The following is a 21,448-nucleotide window of genomic DNA, read 5'->3' on the forward strand; positions in this document are numbered from 1 at the left end:
CATTGGAAATCATCAACACGCTTCATATTTATTCATAGACGCCGCTTCATGCACAACATCAAATGTCGGGTGGGGGCCATGAAGCAGACTCATTGGACACTTGATTAGGTACACAATGCAAATGAGATTCCAAACTAGCGCCATATTGCGATATTGGGTTCAGAAGACCTTGTTGATGTGCATCAGCTCTCATCAAACAGCACTTTTTTTTATGCGCTAAGTAAACAATTTGTGGTCAACGGGCAGTTTGATGTTTATTATTAAGTGTCGAGAAGAAGCAGATCCAAATAATGTTAAACAATTGTAGTTAGTAGGCTACCATTTTTTTTGCTCAATTATTCATAAGATAAGATTTTGCTCTGTACAATCTCCTCATTCTTGTGAGTGATGAACTCAAAATCAAACTCTGTATGTTTTGTGAGTTTTACTCTGGTCACAGAGAAAATATTGCAATGTTATGCATCCAAAAAAAAAGGATGGCAGAGATGAATAAGAGCAGGCAAAGCGCGAGGGAGAACTCGCAGGTGACGTGAAAGAAGTGGAGGGGAAAAAAAGGGAACAGAGGCTAAAGAGTTTGGGCTTTGTGCAAAATGGGACAAAGTGTAAAATATATTCCAAAGAAAGTGTGGACTTGTGCAACTTCAGAAAGCCATTTAGCTCATCTGTCCGCCTGACGCGAGGGGAAATAATATACTTGACCCTTTTGTCTGCGCACTCTGAGAAGTTTGTTAGAATGTAATAATTCAGCGGCCCTCATGTATATTAAGTAGAACGCGGCCACCGCTTTTTATGATGAATTGCCGGGGTAACGCCGGGACACCTCTTTTGCATTTCAATGCGACATGCGGTGAGAAAGAGAGAGAGAGTGTCAGATTCTTATTTCATTACCCACCGACACATTAGCTGATGGATTTTAATTTTGTCTTCTTTTTTTCCCTCCTCTCTTCTTGCGATCCACAGAGAGGCTTTGAAACAGCCGAGGTTTCAGTATGAGAGCAAATGTAATAAATAATTACACATCAGTGTCAAGAACCCTTATTGCAATTTTGAAGCAATCACGGGAGAAGGAGCGGGGGGTCGACTTTTGCATATATTGGCCGTCCGCACGCCAGCGCAGGTGCTGAGTGGACACTATGTGCGGCTTTTTAATTCCGACGATGATAACAATCAGCGTGTGCTGGAATCTAGGCCATCCCGAAGAGGGCGTGTCGCTGACTTGCAGTCGCGCTGCGAGTCCAAATGTCACATTTGTTGCTTATATCTGATTCATTTGATCATTTACATGCACGGTCGCAATATCAATATAAAAAAAAGTGTTCCCCAGCATTAGTTTCACCCATTTAAAGGGAATTGGGAAGACATCTGTCGCGATCAGACATACGAAAAAGTCTCAAAAACCCATGCTTGAACTTTAACAGGAAGTTAGCCATTTTGTTTTGAAGCAGCCATTTTGGGATACATTCCAGGGCTGGAAGGTTAGAAAGAAAAGTTTGACCGAATGACACAAAATTGGCTGTGCGTGTCTATAGTGACAGAATAAACAAAAAATTTTCTAGGACCCATGCTCAGAATTGAACACAAAGTTGGGCATTTTGATTTGAAGCCGCCATTTTGCGCCAAATTCCAGTGCTCATCGACAGATTTCTGCTCGAGAATTCTACCTAATGAACCCGAATCAGAAACAGGTATCAGAGACAGATTGTTGACATTAAATTGCAAAAAGATTTTAGCCTTTGCCAATCAATGGTTGGAGCATGAAGTCAAAGTTTGATTCTTAAAATGAATCATGATTACACTATCTGTCTTGTACTCCACAATGACAACAGAAAGCGTAGTGAGTTTCAAGGCAGCGGTGGAACTGTGCAGCGTGTTCTCAGCGTGCGTTGTGTCCACATTAACCGCAGGCTAGTGTAAAAGTAATTGGAGGGAGCCGGCCGGCCACAGCTTCAATTAACACGGAGCCGTCGTCTGCCTTCTGCCGTAATGGAGGGATAATGGTTTGATGTTTGGGAGGGCGCCCGGTCATTGACTTTCACGCTCACAATCCCCACTCAGACGTAATCTACATTTTAAGTCGTATTCCTGATTTTTTTTCTCCATCTTCGATGAAGACGGCGGCTGCAGTATCTTTGCGTCGCTTGTGGTCACACCGAACGACAGTTGTAATTGACTACAGTCGACCACGCCGTCGCGGCGCTTAATTAGGACTTGAGGGGACGGTGGCTGGTCGGCGCGGGTTCAGCTCGCACTTCAGCTAACGCACTCCTTTTACTCCGAAAGTATTGAAATGTGATTTTGTTCGCTGCTTTCCTGCTTTACACCAGTAATGTGAATATAGGAAGATGATGAACAAATGAAATGCTGCAAGGCTAGGCTAGCTAGCTAAGAAGGGTAACTCACAATAAAAATGTGCCAACGATAAAAATATGGGGTAAAGATAACATTATAATAACTGACTGACCGACTGATTAAATGCTGACACTAATATCATGACGCATACATTATGAAATAATATTATAATAATACAGTAACTGAATGATGACGCTAATATTACAATAGTAGTCCAGCAGTGATTACATGCTAATGCTAACAGTCGGATACAAGCCACTATTGGAAAACAATGTTTAGCAATAATATTATAATCCATCAATTGCTGTGATTCCTTGACATTATGGTACAGCTATTTGTTGATCACATCAGGATACACACAATTATTATTAGTAGTATGATATAGATCTGATAGGAGATAAAAAAAAATACATTCATGATACATCACAATATCAGTGTAATGATATAAGCATCCAAAGAAATGCTATGTCTACTCCGAAAAATGAAAAGTGCTGTTTATTTTTCTTTGGTTCAAGCACGTGAGTCCAAAATTGCACAAAGGACCACGATGGTATCGATGTCCAACTCAGCTGTATCGATAACCCTTTCAATTAGAGGCTATTTGTTCTTTCCTTTCTCAATTAACGCAGCGCATGAATGTGCTTTTTGTTTTCTTCGGCGTCCCCGCCTGCCTTCAGCACGATAAGACGTCAGCCGGCAACGCCGAAGCATAGTTGCGAAGCGTAATTCCTGCGCTTCCCGTTTAGCGCCTGCCTGCCGCGATACCGCCCGAGCTCGGGCGCAGGCGGATACGGACGAGGGCGGGCAGACAATTGCACAAAATGGCCCCTAATGTGCTTAAAGAATCTTGTGTCTTTAATCAAAAGCTCACACACACGTCGGCACAAAAGCGAGGACGCTGGCTCATGGTGGTTGTTGTTGCCTCATGGACGCAGCGGGGATTTGGGCCTTGAGCACTGGACGGGAAGCTTGTGTTCCACAGATTAGACGCCTTTGTTTGGTTTGTCATGACTCCTTACAAAGAGCACAAGATGAACTGCCTTGTTGCACACACTGGGACTCGAACCCAGAACCTCTACACAGTTCCTGGACCTTTCAAAGGGACTCATTTGATCAATGGCCACCTGAAGTTCCAGGAACTTTTTCATCCATCTTATTTTAGATCTTGGCACTTGTAGCTTCTGGAGCGACTAGATGAAGAGTGACAGACCCAACCTCAAAGGTTCCTGGACCTCCTCTGGTGGGTCTTCTTTGGGCCATTTCAAGCTGAAGTTCCAGGAACTGTTAGTTCTTGCCACTCATAGGTCCCATTAAAAGGCCTCAAAAGTTGCTGGATTTCTGGAAATTATTATCTCCGCCACAAGTCACAAATGTAAGAAACAAGAATTGAGGGCAGAACTGAAATTAAAAATGTGCAATGAATGTACAGAAAAAGCCTACACGTGTTGAAATAAATGAGCCATTTGATAGTTGATGTGCCCTCCAGGTGACGCTGAGGATTAATGAACAGTCGGCTCCTGGACTTTGGGGTTAGGGGCAGTGAGGTTGACGGTCCTTTTTGAAGTGATTATCCTAAACCCTCCGCCGCCATCAGATGTCCCATCCCGCCATCTTGAAAAAGCTCCTCGTCTGTAATGTGAACATATAAAACGAGCGCTCGCCTCATGACCCTCAGCGGAACATTCCAGTAGGCAGTGTCCCTTTGTCCCCCTACGCCCGCCCCCCACCCTCTCGTCGTCTTCTTTTTCTTCCTCCCGCTCGCCTGGCAATTATCACACACTCCACTCGCGCTGCCCTCCGAGCCAGAGTTGGAGAATGGCTACATTTATAATCATTTTTTTTTCTGTGTGTGCCCATAGATTAATTTTCCAAGAAGGTCTGCTGTCATAGGCGAGATGCTGGTACTGGTTTTCGGGCGGTGGGGGGGGGGGGGGGGGGGGGGGGGGGGGGGGGGGGAGGTTGGGAGATTGGGGCTTTTTTTCCTTGACAGATCATTTTCCACGCAGGGGTATCAGGGGGTCTGGCCGATAATTGGCATGCAGATTGCGGCTGATGGCGTCCCGCCACGGAAGAAAAGAGGCCGGGCTAGTTAGAATAATGAGCCGGCCCGCCTGATGGATGGGCTGAGGAGGCGGAGGAGGTCATACAAAATGCACCACCTCACCCTCCCCCCCAACACCTTACACCCTCCCAATTTTTATATTTCTATTCTCCACAAAAGCCCTGATGTTTCATTATTTCTGCCATGTAGGGCAAATGAGAGTGTCCCGTCGTCCCTTCCTCCCAACGCACTTTTTCGCTTTTTTTTTCCTCCCAGCATGCATTGCACTGACGGAAAAAAAAAGTCACATCTCATTAGGCGTGAGGCGGCCTTAAGAGACGGCGGAGTTGTAATTACAACCCAGGAGTTAATTGCGAGCCTCTCGGCGGATTTGTGCGTCGCACTGTGCCCAGCGGAGGACTGCTTGGCCTTGGCGGAGGTCTGCGTGCTTCGTCTGCTATTTTGGTTAGTTAGCTGGTCAGTCAGTCAGTCAGTCAGTCAGTCAGTCAGTCAGTCAGTCAGTTAGTTAGTTAGTTAGTTAATTAGTTAGTTAGGGACAAAGTTGTTATTGCTCAACATCTCCCATCCACACACATAAGACACAAGGGAACAAATTGATGGTTTCACAGGCATTCTTATTTCTTACGTATGGCTTTACAGTACACACGGCCGATCAAAGGCCTAATTGAAGAATAATGATTGGCGCTTAATCACAGCGAGTGGCGGCGGAGAAGGAGGCTAATTGAAGTGAAAACAGCGACTGAGAAAGAGGATATTGTAAAAAGCTGCCATTGTCTAGCAGATTAAACAGGAGAGAGCTATTAGCTCAGTTAATTGGCTCACTCATTTAGATGTGAAAGCGTAACGGATGCCCGCCTGTCGTCCGGCGACGGGCGCACTCTGTCACGTCGTCCTGAAGCACCCTGATTGGTTAATTACTTGGAGGATTTTCTCGGGGGGAGGGGGGGTTAAGTTTTATACCATCCTTCAATTGTAACACGACGGATGGATTTGTCAGCACAGCTTTGGCTTTCTCAATACACTTATTGGCACTGATAACAGACGATATCATTGTTTTCATTTAGTTTGCTTTGTATACCAAAATTTTAGTTATTGCTACAGAACATGTATTATTAATTTTATTCTTATAATGATACCAGTATGGCTGATAGTAGCCCTGTTGATTTACTTCAGATGTTGCAGTATCAAAGCCTTGTGAGCGGGTTTATTTCCTGCAGTGTCAGGCTTGCTCTGCCCTCTAGTGCCCGCCTGAGGGCAGTGCACCTCGCACCTCAGCATAAAAACCAAGTGATTTTTTTTCTTTCATAAAGGCGGAAGAAAATAAATGGGGCATTTTTCTACCATTTTCAGACAGTGCCTTTCATCATTTCCAGGACACCTATCCCTAGTGTTTTCTTATTGTGGCCTGGTGCTAATGGAAGCTCTTGACTGCGCTCCCCAAAATCCCAAGTTGGCGTCTTTGTAAAAACTTTTTGCCTCAGCGCTGACAAAGACGGCAGAAAATGACGGGAGATTATGCGGCAGCAGGTCGCGCTTGTCTGCGTTGCGGGATGGACTCTAATTTGGGGCTTTTTAGCCTTTTGTCGGTGAAGGCACTAGCGGTATAGTAGCAACAATTTGGTTGGGTCGTAGCAGGGCCATTTTGTTCCAGACACAAACATTACGCTATAAAGACATTCACACACAGGAAGCCTTTCAGATCTTTTGAAAAAGTGAACATATTTAGTCTCCCAAACATGCCTTATGATTGGTTGATTAGTCTGTCAGTCAGTTTGTTAGTTGATCGGATTACACATAAACTTCAAAACTTATGTCCAATAAACTTTGTAGAAGGTTAACGTCAACTTGCATGGCCAGAGAAAAGTGGTTAGTCAGTCAGGCAATCGCGAAAAACAACTATCAGTCAGAGGCAAACTATAACATCTAATTAACTGACAGATACTAACAAGCAAGCCACTACGTGGCTAGTTGGCCTCGTCAGAGGTTAGCTAGCTTACGGCTAATTAGCTAAAATACCCGCCTGAGCCCAAACTCAAACCCCAAAACTCAGACCTGTGAGGCAAACATGCTAACTACTATTCCACCATGCTGCGCGCAGCTATTGTTGGAGCGGTAAATTGATTTCAATTGAGCACGTTGTGGGACAAAAACAAATGCAAACAATGGAATGCTGTTTGAGGCTATCACACCAGAGATGATCAAAACAAAACATCAGGGACCAAACAAGCAATGTGTTGTTTATCCTATTAGCGTTATCGTGAGTAAATGCATTGGTCATCACAGTTTATCCACGCCTGTGTGCTTACGTTATCTGCCGGCCTGCAGCACAAGCACCGTGGATGAGGTAATTGGCGGCCGCCTTGTTTCTACGCCATTGATTCTAGCCAGCGTACACTTTTCATTCTTTCTTTTTTTGGGGGGGGTTAATAAAGTCTTTGTTGCAGTGTGACGAGTGACGCTTCCTCCTAACCCTCCGGGAAGTGTCTTTATTTCCCAGGGAACAGACTTTAAAGGCTTTAAAATGGGGCGCGTGAAATCACTTTTCTTGATGGGCACAATTAATGGAAGTAATAAGTGTGTAGCGAGGATGGATTGGCTAATTCTTCCAAGTTTTTTTTTTTTTTTTAAAGCCTCACAACGTGAAAGCGGGAAGGAAATGAAATACCTGTGAGGTTAAAATTTTATATCACTTATCCTTAAATTGTTCTCATACTTTAGCATATAGTGTAGTTAATTACATTACTAAAAATAACCCTCTGATGACAATGTAACTGCCAATTCACTGTAACTATATGGACTAAATGGCTATGCGATGTAAGGCCTGTATGTTTTAGTAATAGCACTGTGTAATGTAACTGCATGGTGTCATTGACAATCTTAATGTAACTCAAGTTTAAAAAAAAACCTCAGCTCAATATGCCTGCATGGGGTGAATTTGAAGGGATGGTAATTCTGTGATATTAGTGAACACTATTACATGCTACAGTACAACAGACTGTACAATGATTTTCAACATGAATATTTGATCATGCTTAGACCGTCAACTGAATACATAACTCCGTCCTGATGTAGTTTTTCCCCTCTGTTAATGCAGCTCTTGCGCTATCTAGTGGCAATAAACGACATTGCACCTAAAGATGGCAAAAGGACTCACACTGTACTTGTAAATTAGATGTACAGAAACATGTGTTGAAAAGAAAATAAACAAACAGATGGGTTACTAGTTTCTGTACGTAAAATGCAGATACCAATAAAACGCTGATGGAGAACAGTAACAAGTTATTTGTGCTTCATTACTATCACACTTACATTTCATTACATATTGGATTTTCAAATTGAGAAACTTAAAACATAATCTAATTATGCTAAAGGTAAAAGAATGCAAGTTTCAGATAATTCTGCGTTTTAGCTCCAGTGTGTGGCGCACTGGCGCTCCGACACCGGATCGTCTACCTCTAATTAAACGAGGAAGAAATGTGCGGAAATGACGTCTCACTCGTTTTTTTTTTTCAAGAGCTATCCAGCAGATAAGACACAAAATCCGAACAGTTTACTTTCGCGTTTTACTGTATTTTCTTCACATTTGTTTCAACTCTACATTTAACGGCTAACGTATGTACACGGTGAGATTCCGATCGCGTTCAAAAGTTGCCGTTTGTCAGAAGAAATGTGAGCTTAGTTGGGAAGTTGACGCTAACACGAGTAGCATGAAGCATTGAACGCGCATCAAGTAACTGCGTATAGCGGTTACAGTTTAATCTAAGATTCTGGGGGCAGAATCCTTTTAGTTTGAACTACGTCAGCAAGCAGCGACGGTGCGTGCGTAGGCGAGAGAGACATAATCGGCTGCAACGGAGCTGACCTACCTGGGGGGCTCCTTCCCATCCTCGCCCCGGGCGGTGGTGATGCTCGTCGTGGGTGCTTGATGGGGCTCTTCAGGATCATGATGCCGCCCAAGTTGCAGCTTTTGGTCGTGCTGACATTCGCCGTTACCATGCTCTTCATTGAGAACCAGATCCAAAGACTGGAAGAGTCCAGAGCCAAACTAGGTGAGATGTTTTGTCAAAGTGGGTCAATCAAACATTGCATGACGTAAACATATTAGAGTTAGGAAATCACTGCCCAAGTAGATTTTAAACTTTGAGGTTTAATATGTTGTTTATGGGCCAGAGCGCGCCATGGTCAGACGCGAGCTTTCTGCGGTGGAGCAGCAGCGTAACGGCGAAGACAGTGGTCGTGGCCTCTCGGAGGAGGAGCACGAGAATGTCGAGGATGTGGTGATCATCTACAACCGAGTGCCCAAGACGGCTAGCACTTCCTTCACCAACATTGCGTATGACCTGTGCACCAAGAACCACTTCCACGTGCTGCACATCAACACCACCAAGAACAACCCTGTCATGTCCCTGCAGGACCAGGTCTGACCTAATGCTTTTCACGCATTTTTTCAAACTGTTGCCATCGTAAAAAAAAAAATAACTGTAACGTTTTATGTTGGAAAACTGTTTGAACACAGATGCGCTTTGTTCACAACGTGACGTCCTGGCGAGGGATGAAGCCCGGTTTCTACCACGGCCACGTGGCCTACCTGGATTTCTCCAAGTGAGAGCCGCAGCCTTCTCCACGCATTTTGCTCACACTTGGCATGCTAGCAAGGCTCTTTGTACTTAGGTACAGTGTCAAGGGAAAGCCCCTCTACATCAACGTGGTGCGAGATCCCATCGAGCGCCTGGTGTCCTACTACTACTTCCTGCGCTTCGGAGACGACTACAGGCCCGGCCTGCGGCGAAGGAAACAAGGCGACAAGAAGGTGCTCTTCCGGCTCGTGTGAAACTAACATGAAACCCACATCACACATTTATTTTTCCCCTCTGCCTTTCTCAGACTTTCGACGAGTGTGTGTCGTCCAGTGGCCCTGACTGCGCTCCTGAGAAACTCTGGCTGCAGATTCCCTTCTTCTGTGGACATCATTCAGAGTGCTGGTAAACACACGTTTGCAATTTTGCTTTCTGATAACTCTATAGAAGATTGTACTGTTTAAAAACATACGGTTATGACATCATCAAATACGATGTAGAATAAACAATTTGGGACAATTTTTTTCCTCTTCCGTTATGTTCATTTTGGCCACTTGGGGGCAGTATTACGTAAACAAGCACACAAAGTCCGCTTGTACTCTGCAGGAATGTGGGCAGCCGCTGGGCGCTCGAACAGGCCAAGTACAACCTGGTCAACGAGTACCTGCTGGTGGGCGTGACAGAGGAGCTGGAGGACTTCATCATGATCCTGGAGGCCACGCTGCCGCGCTTCTTCAAGGGCGCCACCGACCTCTACAAGTCGGGTACTAAGATAGTACATCTTCCACTTCGGTTGCACGTCACGGTCGTAGATGGTCTGTCAAGTGAAGGTTGTCAACACCCTGTTGTCGTCCCAGGCAAGAAGTCGCACCTGCGCAAGACCACCGAGAAGAAGCTGCCCAATCAGGAGACCATCACAAAACTCCAGCAGTCCAAGATCTGGAAGATCGAGAACGAGTTCTACGAGTTTGCGCTGGAGCAGTTCCAGTTTGTGCGGGCGCACGCTGTCCGAGAGAAGGACGGTGAGCTCCTCGTGCTGCCGCAGAGCTTCTTCTACGAGAAGATTTACCCCAAAGCCGCCTGAGAAAACACAGGGGCGAATCCAGACGCACATGCTGGATTCCAGGACTTTTAACAGGTAATAGTGGTGGTGGGTTTTTTACGATGGGCTCAATCTGGACTGAAAAGCAACTTTTGAGTCAACGAGCACCTTTCAATTGACTGCTGAGCTCACCAAACCGATGAGGATTGGTTTTGTACGCGACATTTCTCGAGCTTGTTTACAGCAAGATTTCAAAGACAGTGGTGGGACTGTGTACTAACTGCTTGTCAGTCCAGCAATTTCACATAAAACTACATAGATGTTCCAGTGGGTCACTTGCACAACTTTGTGACGTGTGGGCAGAGGTATTGGGACAGCAATTGCAGACGTGGCATTGTCACGGGCTTTGCTAGATGATATCTGGCACCCGACCTGACACGTTTTAATCGACTGAAACCTTTGCCGTCGTTTTTGAATGATTGGGGGGGGGTCTGTGTCCCAATACTTTTGTCTAAGCGTCACCGATGATGGCGAACTGCGAGCTTGTAGAACTGAATGTGCCTTTTATGGGGATTAATAATATTAGCACAGTTTTCTCTTGCGTTGGCACTCAAAACAATCACTTTTTGTTTTCTTTTTTGTATTTCTCCTCGTCCACGTGCGTTTCAGACATAAACACATACCTTCAAATCTTTTCTTTTGCATTGGCACTCAAAACAATCGCTTTTTTTTTTGTATTTCTCCTTGTCCACGTGCGTTTCAGACATAAACACCTACCTTCAATTCTTGTCCTTGATGTTTTTATTACTCCGATTATTTCAGGAATAGGATTGTGACATTCTTCAGGTTTATATGGCAAGTCTCGTTGTTTTCTCCCCCCTTCGATCTGGCCTAATACTGCTTTTCATTTCATTTTGTCCCTCCTCACGCCTCAAGAGTGTCACACAATAATGTCTGCATGTCAGTCATCAGGGTGCACTTGACCAGCAAGAACCCTCAAATGCATCTCATAGGAAGGATGATCCACAGTGAGATGTCCGCTCAGTGAGTTTCACGCTCCGGCGGTCCGTGGCGCCCGTTCACCACTTTGAGGCTGCAGACACACACATACACACACACCCTGAAAAGGGAAAGTTCGGCCTATATCGGGGTGGGGGGGGACCTCAATTAAGCTTTTTGCCACAGGCGCATTGGAACAGTGTTTCATTAAGCAGATGAATACAGTCTGATAATTACTATATCTCAATTAGAGGGGAAAACTTCATTGATTGTGGCTGAGGAGCTTGAAGGTTAATTAAGAACAAAACATTTGCAGCCAATTCAATCGCTGTTTCAAGGCTACTTCGGTCAACAACAAGCTGCTTTTTGCTTGCATTAAAATAAGGCCAAATATTTTTTTTTCCCTTCATGCACGTCAGTCAATAAGTTGACGGCTACATTTCCCTGCAAAAGTATGGGTACAGCGGTTTTTGTTGTATACTGAAGAAGTGACTGGGCAACGTATTTGAAATTAATTTCGCAGTAATGGACACCCCAATGTGTTCACGTAATTTCGCAATGTTCATCATTGTTAAAAAAAAAAAGCTGTTTTATTTTTGGCCACTAGAGGTCGACATGCTTCTGCCTATAGAGTTGCTCTTCACTGTGGCCCCCAAAGGTTCAGCGAGTTCCCCGAATGCACCTGAGCTCAGCCCAATGGAACACGCTAATGGCCGCATTAGCATCAGCGCCACAAATGACGCCATTAGGCTCACTTGGACGTAAATACTCTCACTTGGTCTCGGACAATTTGTTCCGCCGCTTTGCGTGTAATGATACCACTGGCGTAGAATTGGGAGAATGTTCTGTGACCAGACTGAAAAAAAATATATAAAATAATGACGAAACTCTCCAACATGAGCACAATGGCTCCATTACGCTTTATCTCACTTTAAGGACCTTTTTTTTTTTGTCAACACACGCTATCTGGATTACTTTAAGTCGCACTTTCATACCAGGAACATTTTGTGACATTTGATTTTAAGACATTTTAGCTCTGTTCGTGCATATAGGTCCAATTTGCCAAATAGTGTTCATTTTTTATAAACTCATTCTTTGCCAGCCATTTTCAGCAAAGAAAAATCCGCGGAGCGCCAGACATTTTACAGGACCCACAAAATGTTCTACAATTACGTTTACACCAAATCTAACAAGTGAAAGAGTAGACTCCCTTCCACAATCAAGAAAAAAGTTTTATTCCATCCATCTCCATTATTTAGTAATCAGCAGTAGGACAAAGTTTGACAAAACTCAGATGTTTTTCCCAGAAAGAAAGGGTTAGGGTTATGCCAATATTCACTTTTGTGACACCGCAAACATTGACGCAGTTGTTTTATTCTATAATCCGTCATGGTCTCAGAGTGTTCAGATGGCTTCTCTTGTCTTGGTGACTGTCATCAACGTCATATCTCAATGTTACATAAATGTGTATAAGTGATTATACAGGATAATTGAGTGTGATCCAATAGTCCTTACAATATATTTCATGGAATTTAATGCCTCATTTAAAATGAAAAAAAAAAAATCTCTTTTTTTTTTTTTTGGTCCTCTGTGTGCAGTCTTCACACTGCGAGCTTTTCTTGCTCCATAAAGCAAACAGAGCAGATCCGAGACAGCTTGTCGGGCCCCCGCGTGGCCAAAGGGGACCGCCGACCGGTCGCTGGATAGGTCGCCGGGTGGCGTGTACGACTCGTGTTTTATGCAAATGCATCCGAACGGGAGGCAAAATGGAAGCCGGCGTGTCGGAGGCAGCGGGCCAAGAAAGCCTCGGTGCAGATGATGGATGGAGCCGGGGAGGGGGGAAAAAGATGATGGACGCCATCATAAAGCTGGGCCAAATTCATCCCTTAATGGATACTTGCCTTCTGGTCTGATGCACATTAAAGGCCCCCAATAGGATTAATGGCTGCCTATGCTAAGGCTGCACTTAAGCAGTACTGAGCTAAATGCTAGCATCAGTAGACTAATCATTTGATTATCTGCTAACGTCATAGTTCCCATTTTGGATGTTCAAGCGACTCATATCCGATATCACTTCGTTTCTAGTTAGCTAAGTCCTGGTAGCTAGCTTGTCAGGAAGCTATGTCATTAACATGGTGGCGAGCCGACTTACTTTGCAACCAAGCTGGCAGCTAGTTAACAACCTCGCTTTTTAGCAAGTTGCCTTGTTACAAAGCAACCAATCTGGTAATAACTCGACTGTATTTCGATTTCTATTTCTCATTTTACCGCGTCGGTTCGCAGCAAAAGAAACGTTGGCGTATACAAACCGAACGACTTTACGGAAACACTTATCAATTAACGCGGCGGAGGAAAAAGGGTGGTGGTGGGGGGGGGCATTTAATAAGCATCTGTCATTCCCTGACAGGCGGGACATGATGTAATAGCTAATGGACAATACGAGCCTGTGCGGCGAGGCTGACCCCGTGCGGGAAACTCTTAATTAGATTGCTCTATTGTCGTTTGACCTTGGCGGAAGAAGACACCCAACACTGCTGCTGCTCTTCTGCTATTCTGTTGTCCCCCCCCTCCCCATTTGCTCGTCCTGCTGGAGGCTGGCGGAGAATCAGCAATTGAATCCATTGTGTGTCGGTGCTGATGAGCTTTGCAGAGCAGATAATGGATTAAATTATTTATCTGCTATCCCCCCGCCGTCCCTTCTCCTCCATTCCGCCTCATTGTTGCCTGCTCTTTGTGCCGCTGCGGAACGACACAAGCGCAGGCTGAAGGCCTTGATCACTCGCCGCCTTTCATAGATCTAATTTTTCTAATTAGCGCCTGAATACCGAATGGGCTCTCCCGCTCTCAGCCTCCTTGGTACTCTTGGCGAGATGCATTCCATGACACCGCAGAGCGCCGGTGTCCTTCCTCTGTGGCGACCTTAAATGATTCTACTAATCATCTAATCAGGAACTTGTCGCAGTGGCGAGAACGGGGCCAGTCCTCGTCATGTTCGCTAAACTTCACGTAGGCAGAAAAAAAACTTTGCCGTTTCATGTCATCCATCTGTCGTCTCTTTTTTGTGACATGGGAGAGAAAAGCTGCCTTAGGCCAGTTCAGTCGTCGTTAATTTTTCATTCCAACACATTTGCATTTAATCATTTAAAGAACAAGGAATAGAATTCATCCAAAATTTCTTCTTGGAGTTTGATTTCACTCAGGCATGCTTGGCCTTTGACAACCTTGCAATGTTCAACATGACCTCATCGTGGCCACTCGGTTGACTTTTCGTGTCATGACTTGTCAGACTTGCTGAGTCCTGCCTGCACTGTAAGTGCGCTTCCACGCGGCCTGTTTGTGTTTCCTCCTCTGGTGCGGCCCACCACGCCTCCTCCCTCCTGACAGCGGCCAACAAAGGGCCCATTGAGTGGTGGTGGCGGCGGCGGCGAGGGTCTTTGATGGCTAATCTGCATGCGTTTGTACAGGGAAACTGGAGCCGGCTTCAAGGAAACAGGTGGAACTCATTACGATATCCCCACTCTGGATTTCCTCCTACTTTCTTTTCTTTTTTAATCAGGATTTTTTTTCTCCCCTCCAGTAATTCCCTGGTGGAATCCTGTGTGTGAACACACAAAAACGAGTTTTGCTAGGACCTCAGTTTCAGCACAAAAGTTTTTGTGGTTTTTTTTGTTTTTTGTTGTCACTAACTGGTTTGAACATGAGAGCGTGAGTGAAACGTCAGCTGTGGAACTTTTTTAAAAGCTGACTTTTTCTTCAAGGACGACACAAAGTGGCAATTTTTCGGTATCATCAATAAATTTAGAGCATGGTCGCACCCTCCTTTCAGATTTTGAATCCATTCCGTGGCGATGGAGCCAATCCTTGGAGATAAATTGGAATAATAATCTGCCCGATATGAAATACGTGATGCGCATAAGCAGATTTTTTTGTTTTGTAATGGAGGCTGATCGTTGATTTGGCCGCCTACTCCATCGGTCGGAGGGATTTCCATGATCCCGCTTTATCAATTTTGTTAGATTGTGAAGGTGTACCTAATGTTTTGGTCATTGAATGTATATTGAGGGAAACTGATGTTATATGATGGAAAATGTGACTTTAATTTTGTAATATTATGCCACTTTTTTGTCCCTGGAAGTACAATTTTATTCTAAAAAGGTAGAATATTATCATAATGGAGTCAGATTTTTTTTAAACAGTTAATATTACCATAAAACTCTCTTTTTTTTTACAGAGAAAGAGTAATATTATGGGAATAAAGACAATATTACAGTGATCCCTCGCTGCGTCGCGTTTCGTTTATCGCGGCTTCACTACATCGCGGATTTTTTTTCCAAATTAAAAAACAATTTAAAAGTCAAAATAAAACTTCTAAATTGAGGAAACATGTGTCTAACCTTTAGGACAATGTAGTATTGCTCCAAATGTTCGTTTACATTCCTTTAGAAGTCCGTTTTCGCGTGTTAGCACGATTGCGAATTAGCATCTTTACGCTAACGCGTTAGCCTGCCTCTTGTTGGTGACCGTACTTCGCGGATTTCACTGATCGCGGGTGGTTTTTGGAACCGATTATCCGTGATAAACGAGGGATTACTGTACTTTAGTTTCTCCAAAAACTGTTTTATTTTTAATTTTGGAAAAAATGCAACTATATTCTTGAAATATAATTACTACACAGTATTTCAAGAATTTTATATAAAAACTTTTAATATGACAAAAAATGTTCAAACTAAACTAACTGCATTTCTCCTCAATCCATTTTCCATACTGTAGGAAGAAAATACTTGCCATGATGACTTCTCAGAAAAAGCAAAAGAGGAGGAGGTGGAGCAGGAGGAGGACTTGCACGTCGGCAAGGTAACGTCTCGTAATGAAAAGCAAAGCAAAACACGGAGCCGGCTTTCGATTGTTTAATTCAATAACGTCGGGGGAAACACTAGCCGTGCACCTCAAAGGCCACAGCGTGTTTGCCATGCATTAACGCTGCAAAGTGTGCAGTGTAGCGAGCGGGCCGACGCGTCCCACCTGGAGCCGTGGATGACTTGCAGATGTGCCTGCTTAAAGGCATGAGCGGGCGGGCGAGAACGCTTTTGTTAGCACGCTGGCCGTTGTTTTACTTTTGGCCGGCTAATCTGCCGCTGAAACGGACACTTTGGAATGTCTTGTTTTTCTGGTCTGGTCGCACGGCATCCGAAATTACCTGACAGAAATTGTTCACGTTACTAATGTCAGTATTTTGCAGACCGTGACAATAGCTGTATTTTTTCTGAAAAAAAAAGGTTTTCTACGTAAGAGTAACTCATTCACTACCATTGACGACTATAGACGTAAAGCTCTATTTTAAATGGGTGGGATTATTATTGCAAGAATAGTCATCTTTTGTTTTTGCCTGCCCAAATTCCTGTTTTCTTTCGTCTATGCTGCTTTTGAGCCAGTGGGAACACGCGTGCGGCTTCGCAACGTTCCCAGGATTCTCAGACAGATTTTGGCTCGCGAGCAGAAGCGCCGGGACATCCAAATTGGCCTGTTGTCATCGAGCGCCACTATGATCTTCTGTGATCCCCCATTTTCGTCCGTCAGCGGGCCGTGATCAAAAACGTGAGCGCGTCCCTCGCTTCCTGTCAGCCAGGAAGCGGCCAACAAAGGCCTGCCTCTTCCCTCGACTAACGTCGCACATTTGCACCACATTAGCCGCCATCTCGTGTTTCTTTATTTATGAAAGAAAGTCTTGTTTTCTTCCCAGTCCAGCTCAAACGAGTCGCTACTCTCTTGTCCGCAAACAGGTAGACAACGTGCGGGTAAAAGACGAGCAGGATTTGTAACTGAGTTTGGTCATTTTGTAGACAGTAGTCATATTTCCCACGATTCGTGAATGCATCACAGTCTTTGATTGTTGTTTCCCTGTTCACTTGTTTCTCTGTTGTCAATTTTTGCTGTCTTCTCTCGTGACCGTGACGGCATACTGTCACCGTATTTCATAAACGCAGCCGAGCTTTGCGTTGGTAAATCTGGTGTCTGATTGACAGATTGAGCCGCCCGACCGTGACTGTCGGGGCAAGCGTCCTCCCGCCCCGCCGTCACCGTCCCGCCGCGCCATTTTGACAAGATTGATGAAGCCACGCTTGTCCGCGGGTAGTTAGGCCTTCATGCTCGGGGGAACGTCCACAATCGCTCGATGCCGTTGTCTATGCCTACATTTTGTGATTTATAATCAAAATTGTTGCCTTGTTTTGGACTTGCAAATGTCTCCAAGAACGACTAGTTTGCGCTCGTTCATTTGTCAGACTTTAGGCGGCGATAACTTTGTTTCCTCTCCTTGCGTGTCGGCGGCCGAATGTCAACATCGACGGGGAGCGTCGAGCCCATCTGTGTTTGCTCGGACCGCCCGCGCGACACGTTTTTTGCGGGGGATTACGACGGCCCGGGGGTGCAGAGGAAATGAAAGAAGTGCTTGTCTTGACTTTGGCTCCAAGGTTGTTTTTGAGGTTTGGGTACAGAATCAAGGTGCCGCCAACAGTGCGTTGACTTTGGCTGCTAATTGTGTCATCAATGGCACATCTCTGGAGGGTTTCGTGTTGGGTCTACAAGCCCCGCTTCCAATAGTTTCGTCATCATAATTAAAAAGTCTAATTGAGGAAACAGTCCTCTTGTGGCTAGTGTTAGCATAGCGAGCGTTATAGTTGAAATAAAAGGTTCCTATAGAACTTTTCAGAAGCCAAATATTTAGCTACACCAAATTCTTCGATGTTTACGATAAGATTTGATTAACCTAGCATGTTTTCGTACCTATCATTGACGAGTGAGTCAAAAAGTTGTCTTTGAAATGAATGTGGGAACGTTTTGGGGAGTATTTAAGTGTTTACTACAAAGTCACGGGAGTCTTTTGGAGGTTTTCGATCTGTGCAGTCTTGACGGGGGCTCCTTCAGCATCCCCCCTAACACACACACACACGCACACACACACACACACACACACACACACGCCACACACACTCGGCACCTCCCCGCTCACCCATTGTGGAGCTTTGTAATTGGCTGTGTGTTCATGACAAAAGAGGCTCATGGAGAGACTCTGATGAGAAAGTGCCTCAATCCAGCTTCTTTGTTTCTGGATGGCCTTAATTAGAATGGCTGTAAAGAGCCCCACAGCCAAACAGAGAGCCCATTACGCTTTGCTCGCCGCCTTTGTTGTACTCACGTCCTCCTCCTCTTCTTTTTTTTTTTTTTTTTTTTAATTTGAGAATTAAAGAAAATCTAGAGTGAGCATTGAGAGGGTGTCCCCTACCAACCTAGGAGAAGGCCTCCTGAGATTAGGGCGTAAAACGTTTTCTGTCAGTTTGCTCACTCACTAACACCTGTCACTTAAACGATTATTATTTAATTGTTTACAATTATTTCTGTCAGTTAAATCGTTTTGCTGTTGAGGAAACTCCAAAGTGTTTGTCGTTCACGTGAGAAGGGATATCATCTGATATTCCAAGTAGTTAAACAGCGCCACTTGGCTATTCGACGTAAAATAAGCTTCGCCGTGTTGTCCGGAAGCAAGCGAGTCAATCAGACGTCAAGGTAGAGGTGGCGAACCGCTCGTAACGAGCCAACGAGGTTTTGTCAGAAACAGCGCCAACTAATCACTTGACACCAATGGCCCCAAAGAGTAATAATTTACCTGCCGACTTTTTACGCACAAGTCAATCAGCAGCCAACATGGCGGCGGTGGGGCGGCGCCGTATGAGGGTGATAGGGGTAATCAGGCGAAGGGGCGGGGGGTCCGGGATCGGGGGGTGGGGGGGCTTCTCAGTTGGAAGTTCCAGCAAACAGAGCGCACCCACTTTTTCCAACTCCATTTGTCTTGTTAATGCTTCCCTCTGATTACCTGATTGCGCTGGATGACTGTGGAGAAATGTGATTGCGTCAAATTATACCCGGCAAACTTTTGATTGGGGATCTGGCGAGCGAGGCGCCATTGACGCCATTGACGGCCTTTGTCAAATTTGGTTTCAAATCAGCTAAGTGTCATGTCCTGTAATTGTAATCACGACTTAATTTCTACTGCTTTTTTTTTTTTTTTTTTTTTTATCTTCTCCTTCAGCTGCATGGATTCTGCGTCATCTCGCACTAACTTTTTGAAATGCTTTTTTTTTTAAACCCGCGATACTATACGTTCTGGATATTAGCTTGATCAGACGCTAAATTATCGAGGATGTTTTTACAGAAATGTACTGTAGCTCATATTATCGTCAAAGTTTTTAGATGTCTTGGATGGTGGATGGTAGCCTAGCAAGCCGCAAAGACACCAGCTAGCAGTCATCGTATTTTGTTGTTCTTTGGGCGGGTTGAATCTGGAAAATTAATTTTGTTGCTTTGTGCGCTACAACAACAAAATTTCATTTACATTTTCCACTGCTCTTGGACAAACTTTTCCTTCCCCTGATGTTTTTTTAGGCAGGTTGGTCATTGACGCTAAATATTTCCTGCCTTGACTCAAATGAGACATTCAAGGTGAATCAGCATTGGAGTGGTTTTTTCTTTTTTTTCACACGCTGACGTCGTTCAACGATTGAAGCAAAAGAGAAAAAAAAAGGTCGGCATTTGCAAATCCATACTGTGGCGCAGTCCTCATTAATTAACTGGCTATTGATTAGTGACCTTGCCACTTGCACTTATTTCCATTTGGCACATTGGCGTACAGTGGGCCCGTCGCTCTTATCTCCCCAAACGCTCGCTTTCATTAAAACAGCCATTAAATTGCGGCCGCGGATTATGGATTTCTGCCGACAGCCGACTCGGGACCCGGCTGGAGGTGGTTTGTTTGTATGAGCTAAGTGCTAACGTGGTGGAAACATCGGATGACAATGCTCCACGTGATGAACACAAATGTGCTGTCTTCCTGTTTGTGTATGTGAATGAACCGGCAGAGCACATCCAAAGTTGAAAACAAATCCATCTGATTGTAGTTTACTTGTAGATAATCGCAGTGGTGATGATATATCACAATCTTGAGTGTGATATTGCCGTTATTCCCAAAAAATAGCTCTGACAGTGACTATTTGCGTGTGACATGTTATTTGCACACGTTTAAATTCTGCCATTTTGTCAAAACACAAATTAACAAGCTAGCTAGAATGCTAGTCCATTTAGCGTTATTTCTGGCATTTTTATGTGCAATATTTTGGTGTCTTTCCTCCTCTTAAACTTCTGAATAGTTGAAACAGAAACATGCCACAAGATACCATCCCATGCCAGTTTTGATTCCACTTTTTTTAATGTTGTGTTTAGTCCTAGTTTGGCTAAATGATCAGGAACCAAAGCTGGTGGTCAGACATGGCCGCCCGTCTTATCTTTCCACTCCCACTGACTGCCAACCACAAATGTGGCAGCTACTGTTCGACTTGTGATTGGATTTGAATCTGTGTTTGCGGTAGAACTTCCACCTACACACAAAACCACCTCCTTCCTTCCGTGGCAGTTGCTTGAGTGTGCAACCAGTTTGATGGGCTATTTGGCCGTGTTTATGGCTGACGGTAAACGGTCATTGTCTCAATAAAAGAGGCTACAATACTATAAATTTGTAGATTCTGTGACAATATTTTGCCACCTGAAAATAAATCTTACTTGTTTTTACCACAGTACAGAAAATCACAACCTGGCGAGTTTTGCTGTAAATAACAGAAGATAAGTTCCTGAAATGGGTTGGGCGAGCGGAGGTGGGAGTGTGTGTGTGTGGGGGGGGAGACTAACACAGATGTCCAAATAATGTGTCAAGCATTCATTTTGACAAGATTAGTCTTCCCCCACCACTTTCCCACACACGTCTTGATAAATTGATTTTCTCAGCCTGAAAGACAAATTAAATTGAAATAGAACACAAAGAACAAGAATGTCTGTTCTCCCCTCACCCCCCTTCCCCTCCCCTCGCTTTCCTTCTTCATTTTTTTGGTCAATTTCCCATCTAAAGTGATCCCAAGTGTTCCAAGTTAAATTAAGATGTGCAGCAATGATAAAGAGTTAAAAGCAGTGGTCGCCATAGTGACGCCATGCTGATTGCATTCTAATCCCACAGCAATCAAGTCTCAATGATGATAAGGAAGGCTGACATTTTCTCTCACTCTCTCTTACTTATTTCTTTGTTGGGCTGTCTGGAGTTTCAATTACTTATTTATTAACGTCTAATAAGGACCGCGAGCAGTCGGGAATTACAGAAAAACATGGCGGTGATGCAGGCGGAGCGGGACTGAAAAAGTTAGCTTCTCGCTTAACCGCATCGTACAAAGCTTCTTCATGCGAAACACAAGGTTTCTGGATGCTAATTATGGCGTACGAAGTTTCCTCATGCTAAACAAACCATACGTGTCTTGACGCTAACCTTGTCATACCAAGTTTCTTCATGCTAACCACATCGTTCACAGTTCCTTCAAGCTAACT

The 21,448-nt window shown here is 44.4% G+C and overlaps 1 protein-coding gene across 1 annotated transcript; it reads left to right on the plus strand.

Moving 5' to 3' along the window:
• The first annotated feature begins 7,896 nt into the window (after positions 1 to 7,896).
• Positions 7,897 to 10,813, plus strand: LOC148388254 (heparan sulfate 2-O-sulfotransferase 1-like). Its single transcript, XM_088394978.1, has 7 exons — positions 7,897 to 8,460; positions 8,582 to 8,829; positions 8,928 to 9,013; positions 9,083 to 9,221; positions 9,296 to 9,393; positions 9,595 to 9,752; positions 9,846 to 10,813. The coding sequence occupies exons 1-7, from the start codon at positions 8,337 to 8,339 to the stop codon at positions 10,070 to 10,072; spliced, it is 1,080 nt and encodes a 359-aa protein (XP_088251104.1). The 5' UTR covers positions 7,897 to 8,336; the 3' UTR covers positions 10,073 to 10,813.
• The last annotated feature ends 10,635 nt before the right edge of the window (positions 10,814 to 21,448 follow it).

The sequence above is a fragment of the Syngnathus floridae genome, chromosome 13, assembly GCF_059516105.1.
Source record: "Syngnathus floridae isolate MCC-2025c chromosome 13, RoL_Sflo_1.0, whole genome shotgun sequence".
Taxonomy (NCBI): domain Eukaryota; kingdom Metazoa; phylum Chordata; class Actinopteri; order Syngnathiformes; family Syngnathidae; genus Syngnathus; species Syngnathus floridae.